At 36.9% G+C, this 18,852-nt stretch overlaps 1 protein-coding gene across 1 annotated transcript; it reads right to left on the reverse strand.

Moving 5' to 3' along the window:
- Nucleotides 1-14,079: 14,079 nt before the first annotated feature.
- Nucleotides 14,080-17,377, reverse strand: gins3 (GINS complex subunit 3). Its single transcript, XM_055192397.2, has 3 exons — nucleotides 17,098-17,377; nucleotides 15,442-15,675; nucleotides 14,080-14,487 (listed from the first exon to the last, which is right to left on the reverse strand). The coding sequence occupies exons 1-3, from the start codon at nucleotides 17,266-17,268 to the stop codon at nucleotides 14,257-14,259; spliced, it is 636 nt and encodes a 211-aa protein (XP_055048372.1). The 5' UTR covers nucleotides 17,269-17,377; the 3' UTR covers nucleotides 14,080-14,256.
- Nucleotides 17,378-18,852: the final 1,475 nt, after the last annotated feature.

The raw sequence follows: 18,852 nt of genomic DNA on the forward strand, positions 1-18,852 counted from the left end.
CGAGAGCAGTAAGAGAGATAGAGAGAGAGAGGTACAGAGAGAGAGGGAGAGATGAAATCTACACGGTAGACTTTGAAAAGCTCAGGGGCCACAAAGTGCTTAAACCCCCAAGGGCAGCACTTATAAGAAATGAGAAAAACAGACAATAAAAAAGGTGGGGTGCATGATCTCTGAAAGCCAATGTTGAAATTTGAAATCACCTAAATGAACACGCCCCTACCCTAATAGAATCTGGACCTTCTTTTGATAGACCCACCCCACACACATACGCAACCCAGGCAATGATGTCAGTTAGTAGACAAGCCCCTTACTGCTGATTGGCTACAAGTGTGTTTTGGTAGTCGGCCCGACTCCCTTCTCCAAAGTGTTTTTCAAACATCATGCACCCCGCATTTAATGTGCCCTCATAAACGCCTCCTCGAAACAATCTCTATTTACTTCCCGTCACGGGGTATGGCAGGTGGGCAGTGCCCGGGAAAAGATCGCAGCGATTAGCAAACAGCAACATGACCAACCTCCAATTCTCGATGGACAAATTCAAGTCCCGCCCTACCATTTTTTTCTTATTTCAGAAGCCATTTCAATCGGATATAAGTCATGACAAGGAAAATAAGACAGTTGCTACTTTCATTTTATTGTGACTTTAAAAACCAAACAGTAGTATTATCTTATTTATTTATTAGCTTATCTACCTGTTTCTCGAACGCGGAAGTGATGTAACGTTTTTTGTTTCCGTTCCGAGACTTCTGGTTCAATAGACAGCCGGTAGAAACAGTGTAGTAGGAGCACGCATAAAACATGATTTAAACAGTTAATATTTACTACACCTGCCATGTATGAACCAGGGTGAGGATGAAATTAAGAAGTGGCTTGATATATGAAGATATATTCAATCATTACGTGTTGTTGATCGGAGGTGACGGGTCTTCAATGCGCAAATATAAAACCACAGAGACATACAAGTATCTTTACAATGGGAAAGTCAGTCGAGTGTTTGTTTACTGGTAGTTTCTATGAAAGGTTTTAATGGATGGATTTGTAAATACAGATCATGAGTGCATGTGCGCCACATACACGTTCAGCTCTTGTGCATGGGGTAAAAACAAATGTTTTGTTGGGATTTACTGCGTTTGTATTAGCTATTATGGCAACCCCTAACTGCACAAATTATGTCGGTCTTCCTGGATTTTGTAATAAACATTAAACAGCCAGTCAAAACGGCACACTTGTGTCCTTTGCAATAGACTATTAGCTTAAGTGGCTCACCGGAAGTCATAAACCGGAAAGCTCAAAGATGGCGGCGCCCACATTTACGTCAAGAAACAGGTGGATACAACGCTCTATTCAAAAAGTTGTTCTCCCAAAAACTAATTTCATCCCAGATTTATATTACTTTTTTCTTCAATTGAACACAAATACATTTTTTTATAATTTTTAACAGATCAGCATGGCAAGTACTATGGCGGCACGTTGATAATGTTGAGGTTCTTGTCCTCACAGTTATATGCGTGTCTTGTCATGAAACATGCAAGAAGCAATAGGATTTATGGTTATCGCCATATTTGAACTTACAATGCTGATCTGTATGTTTTACAAATATGTGACATACCAATATTCATTGTTTTCTCTCACAAACGTATTGTTTCACTTCAGAAGACATAAATTAACATTTTGTATTACTTTAATGATGGACGTTTGTGCTCTTTGGAGCTCTGTCATGTTGACACAAGTTTAAATAAGTCACATATATCTTGGAAGACAAGAGGGCGAGTAAATCATGAGAGAATTTTGATTTTTGGGTGAATATTTTTTTTTACATAAATCTTATTTGGATAAATCAGTTCATTGTAAAAAAAAGTTGGTTCAACTTCAAAAAAAGTTAGTTTCCTGATTGCCTCCAAATTTTTAATTAATTCAACTTAAAAATATTAGTTGACAACATTTGCATACGTGGACATCACATTTTTTTGCTGTTTGCACCATAATACTTAATTCTGTGTAACTGGAACCTGTTGTACACAAACATGGACAATTACAAAATGTTCAAAGAAAAATATTTGGTTATTATATTTATTTATTTATTATTATATTAACCCCAAATAGCTGGAAGAAATCTAAAGTGCAAGCCAAACCAAAGCTCAGTCTAAACTAAACTGACTAAACTCCGCCTACAGGAATACATCATTCGCCAGCTAAGCTAACGGCAAGCTAAGCTGCTATCGAATCACAACACACTAAACGAACTACACAATCAGAACTCGATATGTATTTCTGAAGGAGGGACTTCATAGAACTAGGAAGACATCAGCCCGTTTTGAGGACAGTGAAAAAAGCAGTATACAGATAAGTAAATCTAAATTGTGTAAAAATATATACCGCGTTTTTTTTACCGTGAAACATGAACACATGTTATATTGCGCACTGTAAACACAATCAAAGCTTCAAAAACACAAAAAGAACAGGACCTTTAATGCATTAAGTTGTGAGGTTGCATTGCAATTAGAAACAAGTTACACTCAAAGTACATTCGAACAAAATCACTCGAAAATAAATAAACATGTTTACATTTAAATCCCGTATCTGCAACACAATAATTTGCAATTTCTCAGCCTCTCATTTTCTGCTTGGTGAGACTACGTGCGTCATGCTGTACTGGGTACAACCGAATCACAGTGGTGACGACAACATAAGGAGGGCCACTAGAAATGCGATGCCGAGTTGTGCTTCAAGAGAAGGAGAGGAGAATAAAACAGCAAGAGACTGAGCAAAGCCTGGAGGCTTGGGATAAAAGGCAGTCCAATTACACCGTGAAAGAATGTGAGCTCTGTACAAACACTTGAAGGAGAAAATATAAAAAAGCATGAGGTTTGTACTACATGGTCAGTTTTTATCAGACACTGCACATACAGACCAAAAGTATAAAAGTAGGCCCGGATTGGCTAATCAGGAGCACCGGGAGTATTCCCGTGTGGGCCTGTCTGTTTTTTGTCCGCGAGGGCCGGAGTTGTCATGCCACCGTGTTGAACGTTGCTGTCCCGAGACTGTCTGCAGTCACAGCAGGAGATGTCCCCACAGCTTTATGCCCACTTATTGGAATAATTATTGCATTAGCGCCCATTAACATCTAAAATACATGGAAAACGCAGGATGCGCTGCTGCCTTAAATTTTTTTATTAAAATAAACTTGAGCGCACAAGTTGGTTGATGACTTTGGAGAGAAAGAGAGAGATGAGAGACCATGTGGTTAATGGGAATGGGATGCTCCAATTCAGAGAGTCGAGTGAAAGTTAGCAAAATGGCTGCAACGAGAGCACCTTACGAAAAATGCATGAAATTCATTGCATTAGACGGTTGCCAAACCTAGTGCAGCCTGTCCACGTTTCTTGTGAAGAACCGCACCTGTGTAAATTCAAGTAAAAATGAACAAGATTTAGAGAGCAGATGGTTACAGAGCGGACACGTTTTTACAAGTAGTCAATTTTTAGAAAGTTTCCTGCATGAACCTAGCCTGACGTTGTCATACTCAATTCTAGTCTGAATTTGAGTCTGATACCGCTCCATTGGGCTATGATTATGAGGCTTGTCTCAACCGAAAAATGCCTCTGCACTCAATTGGATAGACCTACGACCAATCAGAGCAACGGAGTGTGTGACGTATGTTAAAATTACGTCTTTTGCAGCCTGACCGAACTGCTAGTTATTTCGCAACAATGACACTAACATTGTGACTAAGTCTGAGTTAGAGAATAGTAGCTACTCAACGGAGAAACCCCAGACCGCTCTTCCCGTCCTCAAAATGTGGTGGGCGGGGCTAAGATCGGCTGGCACCCAGGCTAGCATGAACCCTGAATTGGTCTGCAACCATAATCCTTACATCTCCAATGCACTTTAGGTTTTGATGATTTGACATTATTGCAAACCGTATATTAAAGGGACAATAAGTAGGATTTACCCCCATCTAGTGGTGAAATTGTATTTTGCATTCAAACGAATAGTGCTCTCTAGCGCCTCGCTTTTTCAAATGAGTGTTGCAACTTCGGTACCCGTTATGAAATCACTGATCTCCTTGTCTCCTTGTTTCAGCTACTTCACGTATTCTGAATGAAAACGCGTTGTGGAAACGCATTGGTAGGCAAGTGCTTTTTGTCCCTCTCTGCTATTATAGTTTATCAATATGGCGAAACGACATGAAAGCCTCCTTGGACTTATTCAATGTAAGTAAAGTGAAGAAATTCTAAGATTACAAAGAAAAGTCAGATCACTGGCAGAGGTCATCTGACACCAACAATGACATATTTATGAATAAAGACATTGATTTTGATTAATAAAACACTTAAAATCCTACTTACTGTCCCTTTAAGTACGGGATAGAAAGACAAGCTAGTGGTCCATCTGAGGAAAATGTTTGCGGCATGACAATGCAGATGATATTAAAAGGTGACAACCTGACATTTACAAGACGCAGAGACTAATGAATCACACCAAATCAATTTCCTTGTACATCCACAGACAAAAAAAAACGTCTCGCCTCCCCATCACATTCTCGGTATTTATTACTGCTTCATGCTTTACCAAAAAAAAACTCCACTGCCTGGCGCTCATACAAACAGCTTCTGGGTGGAAATTGTCAGCATTTTTCAAACCTATAAACCTTTTTCCTGGAAATGCTTCACTTATTTTGAGGATCCTTTGCATTGTGGACAGCTCACATAACTGCAGCCAGCCAGCATTAGGAATGTAAATAAATAAATGGTTTTTCATGGCTCTTATTATCTTGTTGGCAAACCTGAAAAGGAAAATAAATGCACATGCCAAACGGCTGCTTAGCTGATCTTATTTATACTGATACAAACTGACCACCAACCATTTATTCAATAATATGTTCAGACAGGTTTAAGATCTAGACATTTATGCATTTGACAGATGCTTTATTTAAAGTGACAGCGTTTGCATGGAAATCAAGCTTATGATCTAGCGTTGCTAGCATCATGTTGCAAATCGACTTTGCAGTCGCAACACCAACCAGTCCGGTTTTAATGCATGGTAGGTGATATTGTTGGTGCTAGCTGGACCATTTCATGCTGGATTTTTCTTTGCCAAAGGCTTCTTTCTTCAGCCGGCAAAATCCTGTCTAGTTTCACCATTGACAATCACAGGCCCATTATCAACAGACAAACCAACACTGCACCACAGTTTACAAATTCCTTCACCGTTTGTCTAAAAAATAAAGACAGGCGCAAATTCTTGGCACGAGGTCTCGAAGGGCAATTGACACTTATTTGTCTCCAGTTTAGCTCTGCGATAAGGATAAATAGGTCATTGGCCTTTTTTGGAAAGGTCTAGAACAGTAGATGGACTTCAGCCAGACTTGAAGTGGGGAATTGGGAGAAACCTGGCAACGTAGTGGGCCGGGGGTTGATAGGCTAGGCACGTTTAGAGGTCTTTCGTTTTTCCGAGGTGTGCTTGTCTGCACCTGTGCCAATGTGACAATATCATAACGCTCTTTGGTTAGAATGAAATAGCAAAGACATGAGCTTTCCCAGAGGCTCCCGGATTGGACATTTGCCAATCAGAGAGTATCAATATGAATACGTGGCTGTATTCTATATAGATAACAATATAAACATTTTGGTCATTATTTATTTATCCTCATGAAATTTTAAACTAAAGAGCACCATTAAAGTGTTATTAAGCCAATTTTTATATGACTTCTAAAGCCATACAGTACCATGTACTATTTGCAAATATCTCTTTATGTAATGGTCTGGACACAACCTTACACTGCTAAAAATGACTTTCTTACTTAGTATTTTTGTCTTGTTTTCGGTAAAAATATCAAAAAATTCTTAAATTGAGATGTATTTTCTTGATGAGCAAAATGACCTAGGAAAATAAGTCTTATTTTTAGACATAAAATATACAATTTAAGTAAATTAGTGCTTAAAACAAGCAAAAAAATCTGCTAATGGAATAGAAAATTTTTCTTGAAATAAGTTTACTTGTTAATTCAAGAATTTTTTGCTTGTTTTAAGCACAAATTCGATTAAATTTCATATTTTTGGTCTAAAAACTAGGCTTATTTTCATAGGTCATTTTGCTCATCAAGAAAATACATCTTAATTTACGAATATTTCGATATTTTTTATTGAAAACAAGACAAAAACACTAAGAAAGTAATTTTTGCAGTGTCACTTTGATTTAACTTCGTGTCATGTGAAGTTTTTTCCTTGAGTTGATTCTTTTCAACTTGTGGAAAGACGCGTTTGAGGCAAATAGCGTGTGTTTTCGTGGCAATCATGCCACCCGATTTGCGTCATTCGCATCGCCCCGCGCAAGTTCGCGTCTGTTCGTGTGTTTGCATTGACTTTGTATGTAATCTACTTAAATCCTTGAATTCGCACAGTTTATTTCATTTGTATGCTTGGTCTGTTTTCTATTTATTTGTGCTTTTTCGCATAGTTTCTTTGTTTTTATTTTTTTACTGACTGTTTACTTGTTTTTAACAGTAATTCATATTTATACGAGTTAGGCTAATACTGTAGGTTTTGGTGTCATAACATTATTTGTTAAGGTCACATGGGTCAAAAACAGTAATCAGTAACTTAAATGCTATTTTAGCACTTTTTTCTAGAGGGGCTGGTGAAAATTTTGGCAGGGCAAGTAAAAATCTGAACCAATGGGGAGTAAAAAACATCCCTAGCATTGAGCCCTGACACTTTTTACATAAAGCCGCTTTATTACAATGCAAATATGTGAAAAGTGCTATAGACCGTTTCATCGGGCGCACGTGCGGTTTCTGTTTGTTTATTGGACTTGCTGAAACTGAACTCTTAAACAAATACCTCATCGAAATTAACAAATGTTTTGGGTTCCTATGTAATCTACGTGTTGTTTATTTGCTTGTTATATAAATAAACTACTTTAAAAGGACTTTGTCGTTATTTATTCTTCGTAGAGTTTACCGGAAGTTACGTGATGACCACGAAACCGTCTACAAAAAATACATTTTAATAGAATATCTTTGTATGAGTCAAATTAGAGTTATTATTTACTAAAAATGTTGCCTAAAGGTTCTTGGTACACAGCCACCCTTATCATTTATTTACACTGCATGGCAGGCAGTATAGATATTTTACTACAAAATATTCGTGTTTTTAATAAAAGAATAAAAAGAGTCCACTGGGCATTAAAAAACATAAAAACAAGAGTATCTTTATTTTTGGGTGAACTGGTCTCTTACGTATAACCAAATCAAATGCCTGTAACACAAAAACGCTGATGTGCTACACGAATGATAGAAAAGAGATAAATACAGCGAGAGCTAGACAGCCAAGTGGTGACTCATCATCACTCCATCATAACAGGAACGAAGCAGAGCACCTCGCTGAAGTCCGATATTTTTGGGTGCACACGTCCATCAAAATGGCTTCGAGTGACATTGATAGAGAAAAGAAAAACAAGGCGAGAGATACAGAATCACATCATATCGTGCACCGAACGATCTCACTGCTTATTTATGAAAGGCAGGTCAATCTGCAGTGAAACAAAAGGGAGGATCTCTAAAACAACACAGCTAACACAACAGAAAGATGATGTGTTACACGCGGTTCAGATGGGGTCAGGTTTCCAAAACACTCACACATCCAACATCAGTCGAGTTTGTACCCTGTCAAACAAAACTGAAATGCAACACTGTTCTCAACCTCCCACCTGCTCTTGTTATATCTGGTGCTCCAGGATGAAACCGAGCACAGTCAGGGAGAGATTAAGCCACATTTGAAGAGCAGCGCGGAGGCGTTTGCTCAGATATGGCTAATCCTGACACCTCTGTCTCACTCTCCATCTCTCACTATCTTTCCTCTGTGCCTTCAAGACATGTCTGTTCTTTAGAGAAGGTCTGCTTACTGGAAAGTCTTAGACTAGATATAAATGCGGAGGCAAACATGGGAACCTTCAATTGATACTTTCTTTCAACCTTGATGAAGATGGAATCAGATGGGATTCTGTAAAAAGCCTATTTTACAATGTTCTTACCTCAACTTAGACAAATTAATACATAATGTGTGCACTTAATCTTTGTACAGCGTCTCATGAATGTGTTAGCATTTGGCCTGGCCCCATTCATTCCTTGGGATCCAAACAGGGATGAATTTAGAAGCCACCAAACACTTCCATGTTTTCCCTATTTAAAGACCGTTACATGAGTAGTTACACGAGTAAGTATGGTGACACAAAATAAAACTTTTGTTTGGAGCCATAGGAATGAATGGGGCTATGCTTAATGCTAACACATTCAGGTGCTGTACAAAGATTAAAAGTGCACGCATTGAAAAAAGATAGGTATGTATTAATTCATCTAAGTTGAGGTAAGAACATAGAAAAATATTGAAAAACAGTGGTGTTTTCCTTTAATATGCCCTTTTGATAAGTAGTTTAATTGCAATGTGATTTTCCAGGACAGGGCGCTACCTCTTCATTGTAAATATTTAAATGTCTGCACTATATTTAAATCTTTCGTGTGTGCCATTAACCCCACTGTCACAGATTATTCAGGATAACATTAAACAGAGACTACTAACAGGTTTACGTGGCAGAAGTCGAGTCGTATTTACGACTCTCACGTACAGCAGTACTGTATATCATTAGCCCATGCCAGAAAAGGCTGTAAGTCACACCGTGAAGGTCAGAAGCACTTCATTGAGCAACAACAACAAAAATGATCTAGAAGACTATTACAGCCAGCGGGAGAGGGGCATAGAGATAAACTTGACTACATTTGCAAGGAGGTTATGAAACTGTGAAACAAACAGTATAGGGGTGGTTTCCCTGACATGGATTAGCTTAAGCCAGTTTAATTAGGAAATATAACTAGTTTTAACAAACATGCCTTACTAAAAGCATTATGTGTGTGCATTTTGAGGTTAAACAAAGAGCACTGATGTATTTTAAGATATGTCAGTGCAAGTTGTTTTCAGTTTGGAAAGCTCTTACATTTATTTTAGTCTAATGGTGCGTTTACACCAACCGCGGTAGAGGCGTGAAGCGCGAGTGATTTCAATATTAAGTCAATGTGCAGACGCGTTGACGCGCGTCAGGAGGTCCCGTGGCGCGGAAGAGGCGTTCGGCACGGAGCGGAAGACGCGTTTCCGCCTCATTCACGCGTGAAGCTCGCGCGAAAGGCGCGAATTGAGCGTTGTGCGCGGTACGCGCGAATGGTGCTATTGTGCATTTTGCGTTTCACGCGAATTTGCGGCTGACGCCCGAGTTGAAAAATTTTAACTTTGGCGGAATTTCGCGCCGCGTTAACCAATCAGGAGCCTGCCTGCTGCTGTGGTGGCAGCCCCGCCCGGAGTCACTCACTCAAGCAGTCACTCGGAGCTATATGACACAAGTTGTTATTTCTATTAGGAGACAGGAATAAAAAGGACCTCGCTTGGAAGAGTGTCAGTAAGGACTTTGGGCAACCTGGTAAGTTGTAATACACACTTCACTTTTGAGTCACGTGACGTTTATCGACCCGTGTCGTTTATTTTCCCCCTATAGTAAGGTGAATAAATACAAACGGGTAACTCTCTCGATAAATGCACAATCAACATCAGCCATCCTGCAAACAGACAACCGCTTAGCACTTGCCCCTCCCACAAGAAGCATATTTTACCTCTGACGTGTGTCAAATGCTTGCTTTTTCCGCGCGTCTACTTCGCTCTTGACGCGCAAATGCAGCCTCTACCGCGTCTGGTGTAAACGCAGCATAAGACTAGTCTAATCCTTAATTGTCTGGGAAACAATCCCATGCAGTATAATCCATCTCTGAAAGATTAATTTAGTTTTGCTTTTTAGATTTTGTTTTATTTTATTATTTCATATTATTATTATTTTATTTATATATTTGATTTATTACTATTATTTTCAAATGTGCCATTCAAATAAGTTTTAGTTTGTGTCATTTAGATTTTGTTCGTTTTAGTTTAGTTTTTATTTTGTAAAAACATTTTTAATATAGTTTAGTTTTACTTTTAGTTTTAGTCATTTTTATTTAGCAGTATAATGCTCGTTGGGCAATACAGTCTACACTGCAAAAAAAACGTTCTTAGTATTTTTGTCTTTGTCTTGTTTTCAGTACAAATATCTTAAAATACTAAAATCAAGATGTATTTTCTTGATGAGCAAAATGACCTAAGAAAATAAATCAAATTTTTTGACAAAAATATAAAATTTAAGGGAATTTGTGCTTAAACAAACAAAACAAATCTGCCAATGGGGTAAGAATATATTTATTGAATTAAGTGTTTAAGAAAAAGTAAACTTATTTTAATATTTTTTTTCTTACCCCATTGGCAGATTTTTTCCCTTGTTTTAAGCACTAATTCACTTAAATGTGATATTTTTTGACTTATTTTTTTTGTCTAAAAATTAAACTTATTTTAGAAATTTTAGATATTTGTACTGAAAACAAGACAAGACAAGTAAGAAAGATTTACAAGAAAACATTTTTGTCTTGTTTTTTTAGTAAAATATCTAAAAATTCTTAAATTAAGATGCTTTTTCTTATTTTCTTGGGTCATTTGGGTCAAAAGCATCTTAGTTTAAGAATTTTTAAATATTTTTATTGAAAATGAGACATTCATTTTAAGGTAAGTGGTTGCAATCAATTTATTTAAGCTACATTTAAACAAAAAAAAATTAGAATGGCAAAACAAAACAAAAAAACTTTTTTGTTTAAATGTAGCTTAAATAAATTGATCGCAACCACTTACCTTAAAAAAATTTAGTAAATTGAATGAATCATTTTTTTCTGTGTAGATAGTAACAAAAGTGGCTAAGCTAATGTAGCTAACCTGACTAAAAAAATCATATGTTCATGTCTGTGTAAATACTATATTTTACACAAAACTCTTTGAAACCTACCTTTAACAGTTTTATGTATGTTTATGTAAAATCTATAGGCTTTTCCTACATTGAAGACATGACGTGACCTAATTCAGCCAATCTTACTTGCATGAAGCGCTGTCTATGGGTGTTTATTAAAGCTTGTTGATTATTTCAATTAGTTTTTCAATCACGGCTTTTAGTTTAGTTTTTCAGGTTTTATTTTTATATTATTTTATTTCAGTTTACGAAAATAACTTGCAAGTAAAAAAAGTAAATATTGCAAACATACAGTAGACACTGACCAGATGCTTATATCCAAAGATCTTGCTGTAGGGCCTCAGATGGGACAGCACATGACTCATGACCTTGCAGGCATTGAACCAGCAACCTTCTGGACACTTGCCCTAACTTTCCATCATGTCCAATCACCTGAAAATGAGAGAAAGGTGATTGCTACATTTTGCAAGTAAGTGGTGCTTGCATGTGCAAAACTTACAATCCAATGGCAAGGTTGTGGTTGTAAGTGCTTTGCATTGGGGGTCTTCTAAGGGCTTGCTTGTTTTGAAGTCACCACGTTCGATCCTTAGATGAATCTGATCAGAAATGTAATAACATCTCTACGAAAAAGCCACAAGATTGCAATTATTTGTCAGAGATTAATATCTATGTGGTGCATGCAATGGTAATTGATTTTATTCAAAACTACTTACAGGACAATTTTTTATGTAATTTATTGTGGCATTAAACACTAAAAGAAGAATTTGAAACAAGATAAGAAATAAGAACCACTGTCTTAGCATGCGTGTTTTTTTTTTCGTAAAGTCCTGGCCATTTTTGTATATTAAAGCCGCATAATAATAAAACATTAGGAGAACTGTAGGCCAGTAAGTGATTTTAGTTTAATCAGAGTTTTATAAAAGAAATCGATATCTCTCACCCAAAGCAAGTCAACCGAGGTTGCACAGAGATAAGAGGGTCAATATGACCACCCCCAGAGGGATGTATCAATAACTTCCATTTTGAAATCACGGATGATGTCGTTCACATCAGCTGACCCACATTTTACACGTGAACAAGCAACTGGGACTCTGCAATCATAAACAGCCTCGTTAAACCGAAGGCAAAGGCATCCGAAATCTGAAACTTTGACACAAAGAGATTCACTTTGGTAGTTGGATATATGCAGAGTTTGAAGGACAGAACGACTTACAGCTTTTGTTTTATGAGGTGGGAGGTAAGCAGAGAGGCAGTGAGGTGTGGAGACACGATTTGTCCTTGTGTTGACTGATGTAAATAAAGCTCACACACATTGAATGTCACCTCTAAAGTGTATAAAGGCTCAGATTATCAGAAATCAACTGTCAGCAGTTAAACACATTATTGTCAATTAAGCATGTTTCGGTCGAAACACTGAAAATAATAATCGTTGAAATGTTTTCTTTGGTATTAAAAATATGCAGGGTTATTTAATTCTGCAAGCCCAAACAAATAGGGACGAAACACCCTCTATTGAACAGTTTGTCCGTTTAGGGCTACTGTAGAAACATGATGGCGACTTCCATTTAAGGGGACCCACGGTGTATGTACTAGATAAAAATGTCTCATTCTAAGGTAATAAAAACAATACGGTCCATTATATAAGGTCTTTATACACCACTGATAATATAGTTATGTAGATTATTTTGCATTTCTGTCAAGAAATCCTTCTAAAAGTTACACAATGCACCTTTAAGTTAACATCAGTTTGATCAGCTGACACGTTTTTGCTTTAATGAATCTTGTGCTACTGTTTTGGGTTTGTGAACATGTTGCATAAATGCACAACATGTATTTTTTAGTGCTAGAGGTCAACAACAACGGCATCAGCTTCAATGTCGATAACAATCGATCTGACAAATCCTGTTACTATGCCGCGTGCAAACTTCGCACGCCCACGCCCACGTGCGAACTTCTACTTCCGTAATACGAACTTCTACTTCCAAATTCAATTTAAAGGGGATATATCATGAAAATCTGACTTTTTCCATGTTTAAGTGCAATAATTGGGTCCCCAGTGTTTCTATCAACCTAGAAAACGTGAAAAAGATCAACCCAGTATCTTAGTTTTGGAAAACCATTCTCTGCAAGCACGTGAAAAATTTGGTTCCCCTTGTGATGTCAGAAGGGGATAATACCACTGTGACCCTCTAATCTACACTATCCAACCACGGCACTGCCATTTAATGCAGAGATCAGCTCATTTGCATTATAAAGGACACACCCAAAAATCGCACATTTTTGCTCACACCTACAAAGTGGCAATTTTAACATGCTATAATAAATTATCTATTTGCTATTTTGAGCTAAAACTTAACATATATTCTCTGGGGACACCAAAGATTTATTTTAAAAAGTCTTGTGAAATGTCCCCTTTAATACTTGCTGCACGACACAGATTCATCAGTGTATAATATGAAAGTAATGCTTTCGAATCACTCTCACGATTTTTTGCCGCCGTAGGCCAATCTGTCTGCGCAGTTTCATGTGAAATCAAACACACCTATGGTTTCTGTGGCAGTAAAACATTGAAAAGCAACCCTATTAACAGGAATCTCACCCGGTGGCTCTTACTGCCACCTGCTTGTACAGAAAGTTATCTCATCTCACACAGGCGCAGAACACATATTTGCCTGCCGTCCATTTGGTGTGTCAGGGGGGCAACTTTGGACCCAGATGATATCACAGTCTTATGCTACTGATTGGCATCTGTTTGGTGTGTCCTAGGCATATTGTGCCTCTAAAGTGTGTCACTTTTTAATGAAACAATAACATCAAAACAATTGGGTCTCACTCTCCAAGCATGTGTACACACAAATTTGTTCGTAAAATGTTTTAACTTAAAAAATCATGATTCAACAAAAACTTTCATACTAAAATTTATTTTAAATGTATTGCAAAAACGCAAGAACAACTTAGACCGCACGTACGCAATAGTCATGAACAAGGGAAAAAATATATAAAATATATAACACAGATATATATTATAGGGTTCTTTTTCCTTGTTCATTTCCTTGATTATTGCACACAACGTGTGGTCGTGGAAGTTTAGTACGATTTTGCAAACATTTAGAAGAAATTTCAGTATAAAAGTTTTTGTTGAACAAATTTGTGCGTACGCATGCTTGGTGAATGAGACTAAAACGAAAAACAAGAAAGAAAATAATTGGATAACTGGATTTATTGACTTTAAACACAAAGCGACATACATTACAGTAAAATATAAAAAAGTTTATACATTTAGAAATAACGCACAAAAGGTCTCATATACTCACAAGAAACTCTAAATAACCTCTACACCGCTCTTACTCCAGTCCGTCTTATCAGGCTGTTGTCTAAGACCGCCTCTTAGGTCTGGAGGTCGGTGATTTTTCTCTTTCTGTAGTTGACAACTAGACTAGAAGCAGTGAGGTGAGAGGACCGACCTTTTTCCCACTGCTGGAAACTATTAAGTCCACTTTGTCCAGCCTTAAACAAGCTTCTCTCTAAATAGTCCAAACGCTCCACCAGCGCTGATGTGTCCTCATTGTAGGCGTTCTGGGACGAGTCCATGGTCCGGCGGAAACGGCCGATAAAGGTCTGATGAGAAAGATTATGGAGTTAGTTGAACACCGATACAAATATAAACCGGGTTCCCACACCTTAGTTAACTTCAAATTTAAGGACCTCTCAAGGACGTTTCAGGTCCAATAACCTCAAATTTAAGGACTAAATGTGTGGACACATTGTGTTACCTTTTAAGATACATTGTTACAGTTCCCTTTTGAAGGAACTCACGCTGTGTCACTGCAGTGACACTTTGGGGATGCCTCCAGGGGTAAGTGCTTCTGAATGTGTATATTAAATTCAACCAATGGTGAGGCTTAACGACAAAGACAGGGTGACGCGGGAGCCAGGAAGTATATCGCTATCTGAAATATTGCCAAAGACGCCGTTACAGGGACGCAGGAAGTATGACCGTTTTGTTTTTGTAATGAATTAGAGATAGAATAATAATAATTGTTGGTAATTTTTATTGTTTAAAGCTGATTGTGTATTGTTTAAAGCTGGTGTTGTTCTACAACTATCCGGTTTCTCTTAATTATGCAGTGGCCCTTTAAGGCTCTGTATTATGGAATAGCAAAATGTAGACAATAGCAATACAATACATTAATTTTACAAAACTACAGATGCTTAATTGCAACTTATCATGAGATTCCAGTCTGCCCAGTAACTCATCATTGCTGTACTGTAATAATGACCGTAAACATGCTGCTCCCTCTACTGGTGGAAGTAAGAAACAGCAGCACTATGACTCCTGATTGCATTTGCTTTTTATTAAACTTACATGACTTAATTTCCCATGGCCTTACAAGTCGAACGAGCCAGTTAAGGCACATGAAATAAAACTCTTCACCATATCTCATATAGTTAATAATAAATGTACAGATATTTATTGATCATTTAGTATTCACCTTGTTAGTAACAACAACAGATTTATACCCTCTTCAGTATTTTAATTTGTGTATTGGGAATTTATTTGTATGCACTCACCTGGAGTACAGTCTGAGCAATCTCTGGGTTTTCAGGACTGTCGAAATGCAGCATCTGGGAACCTAAGCCATAGTAATAGGGCCCCATTTTGTGAAGGTCCACGACAGTGGGATCTGCTCCAAACACAGTCCTCCAACCCTCACGATAGACCTTGGGCAGCTCCACGGACAGCACTCGCCTCTTCTTCTCATACAGACCCTTGGCCAGCCACAGTGGCATCTCCATCTTATTACCCTGAAATGCAAACAAACAACAAGCATTGATGAATCAAAGTAGACAGCTTCATTTGGAACTAAAAAGGTATATTTAAATTAGGGCTGTCTAAAGATTAATCGCGATCGTCTAAAGATTAATCGCGATTAATCGCATACAAAATAAAAGTTTGTGTTTGCATAATATATTTGTGTGTGTGTAATAATTATGTATATATAAATACACACATACATGTATACATTTAAGAAAACATTTATTTTTTATAATTGTATTTATTTATATATAATATTAAAAAACAAAATCGAAATAAATATACATGTAAATGTTTCTTAAATACATACATGCGTGCGTGCATGCGTGCGTGCGTGTGTGTGTGTGTGTGTGTGTGTGTGTGTGTGTGTGTGTGTGTGTGTGTGTTTATATATACAAAATAATTACACACAGTGAACACACATATACTATGCAAAAACAAACCTTTATTTTGAATGCGATTAATCGCGATTAGTCTTTTGACAGCCCTAATTTAAACTGGAAGGTGTTCGAACTTCATGCTAGTAAAGTATTGACCATGCATTTTTTATAGTAAAAGTGCAGTAACCATGTTATGGGGCAGATTAATTACCATTTGCATTACCATAGTTTTACTACAAATATCATGGTTAACTATGGTTAATGTGAAAATTTGTGGATACCATGGTTTTACTGCAAAACCATAGCTGAACTATGGTTACTGTAGTACACTACAAACATGGTTTATTTTCATAAGGATTGTTGCAGTGCCTTTGCATGTCTGCTTACACTTATTTTATTGATATAAAGTATTAGATATAAAATTGTATTTTTAATTGTAATATAGTAAAGTGTAAACTTCATCTGTCTGCAATAAGAAGCTAATTTTAAAAAATGAAAAACTGCAAAATTGGCAGCCATATGAATAAATACTGTAATTTACTTTGGGATTTACAATAGAAAATTGTAATACATAGTAGTATAGTCAGTGTAGTATATTACAGTAATAATTACTCTGTGTTAATGTATACTATAATATTATGTAGTATTAACTATAGTGAATTAATAAACTATAGTAAACACTGTAGTATACTTTAATATTTACTTTTCACAAAGACTACTACCTAGTAGATATTTTACTACAGTATACTCTCTAAGGTCGCTTCCAAAAAAGTCATAATACAAAGTGTGGTCTTAAATTAATGTAGGTGTCATTTAGCTTGTGAAATATGTAAAATAAAAAATATATAGCCTAACATAATTTGTAAATCTAGCCCAGACGTGTAATGACGTCAGTAGTTTCAATCTAATGTTTACGTTCTAAAACGTATTTTATTTTGCATTATAATTTAATGAAAAAACTTAAATAGAAGGAGGTGATAAACTATCCCCACACAAATAGGCATTTAATGCTGTCAATGTATTGAAAAATACCTCAGGTATATCTCGATTCTCGCTGGACTTCTCAAGGAACCCGAGCCGTGGGAACGCGCACTCTGTCCTGCTCGGCAGCCTCTCCTGAGACAACAAAATATCATCCAGGGAGAAATAGTTCTCCTCCATCCCGATACCCGGAGGTACGGGCATATACGACTGTGAATCCATAAACGATGTATTAACGATGAATAGGCAAAGTAAGATAAAGAGGAGAAATCAACTTCTCAAAACAAGCTGACTGTCAAAACAGCGGGCTTTGGCGCGTAACTTCAAAAGAGAAAAGTAATCGATAATCGAGCAGCACTAGGCTGCTAGCAGGCGTGAGCAATCGATAACATCGATAATGAAATCCTGTCGGATTTACTGCAAAAGAAAAAAACGTATAAAAGGAAAAATGCAAAATGTCTGTCTTCTTTGAAACTAAACAGACAGTTTTTGATGCGCGTGTTTATTTACTTTTAACATTTACTAAGCTTATTTTGATAAACTAAGATGGTCTCGAAGGAAACAGAAAATCAAAGAAGTAAGGTAATAATTATTTAAAACTTTAGTTTGATCCCTTTTTAGCTCCTTTATGTTCTATTAATGTTTGTTTCTGATGTATTTGTGAATTGTTTTTTAGTAAAATCGCCACATGCATTTATTATGTAGGCCAACAGATGTCGCTACATCTTTATTTTCCCGAGTTTGTCTATACATGTACTGTGTCTGTTAGATTAGGTTTTTATTACCAATATTAATTGTCTCCTGTAAACATAAGAACAATGCTTTACTTGTCACTGAACAGTGTAATATTTATATTTAATATGTGGTGATTAGTGTGTTGTTTTCTAATACTGGTACATAAATAAATCATTTAAAAGAGCTTACAGATAGAGATGGACTGTAAAGCTGAAGATGTTAGTAGATGTTTTTATTATAATTATTTATTATTATGTGTGAAACCTTTGATGTTTTCTTGGACTTTTACTCACAGTGGAATCATAAAATGGCCCACAATTTATGAGCTGATCTTAGACAAAAGTGGAACTGCACAACAAAGAAGGTATGTTTAATAATTCTCAGTACATTTGTTATGTCTTTCTGGACTGCTCTGCTACACATCTTTGGGTGATGTATATCTTCATATGCATGCCACTATTGCAACAGTTTTGATGGCTGCAGTCACATGCACGACAAAATACTGCTTCCTTACATTCAAATATGGATGAATTTACACAGCACAGAGCCTCAGATTAACCACAAGTTGCTTTCTGTTCTCAAAATAGTCCTGCAGCGTATGACAATACATAATGCATACATTAGGCTACCATGACTAAACATTTGTTGTACTGAGCATGCATGCATGTGCACTATAGTTGCACTATAATAATCCAAATGAAAAAAATAGAGGCACTGGTGCATGGTTACAAGCAAGGGTGTTGCACAAATTGGGTATTGGGTCAGCCAAAAAAATAATAAACTACTAACTTATGTTGTAAAAAAGGCAGATTCAAACTAAAGGTGTGAATGTGTCTTGTGACAGTCAAATCCCTCTGAAATATTATGGACTGTTAACCTAATACCCCACATGTTTGCCCCCATTATGGAGATGAAAGACTATGCAAACATTTACTAGGATTGCAATTGAATAAAAAATGTTGAAAATATAAACAGGAGTAAATAATATCACGCAATCATGCATGCCGCCTCTGTGTTGTTAACTTAGTTATGGCACCTTTACTGGGTCACATCTCTGCCCCCTTTAAACAC

The sequence above is a fragment of the Misgurnus anguillicaudatus genome, chromosome 6 (assembly GCF_027580225.2).
Source record: "Misgurnus anguillicaudatus chromosome 6, ASM2758022v2, whole genome shotgun sequence".
NCBI lineage: Eukaryota > Metazoa > Chordata > Actinopteri > Cypriniformes > Cobitidae > Misgurnus > Misgurnus anguillicaudatus.

What these genes read in the sequence shown, in the direction of transcription:
- gins3 (XM_055192397.2), bottom strand. Translation starts at nt 17,268, where the DNA reads ATGGATTCACAGTCGTATATGCCCGTACCTCCGGGTATCGGGATGGAG. An exon ending in AGAATCGAGATATACCTGAG is followed by an intron (nt 15,676 to 17,097) that starts GTATTTTTCAAT and finishes TTTGCATTTCAG; the next exon opens with GGTAATAAGATGGAGATGCC. An exon ending in TTGCTCAGACTGTACTCCAG is followed by an intron (nt 14,488 to 15,441) that starts GTGAGTGCATAC and finishes CTTTCTCATCAG; the next exon opens with ACCTTTATCGGCCGTTTCCG.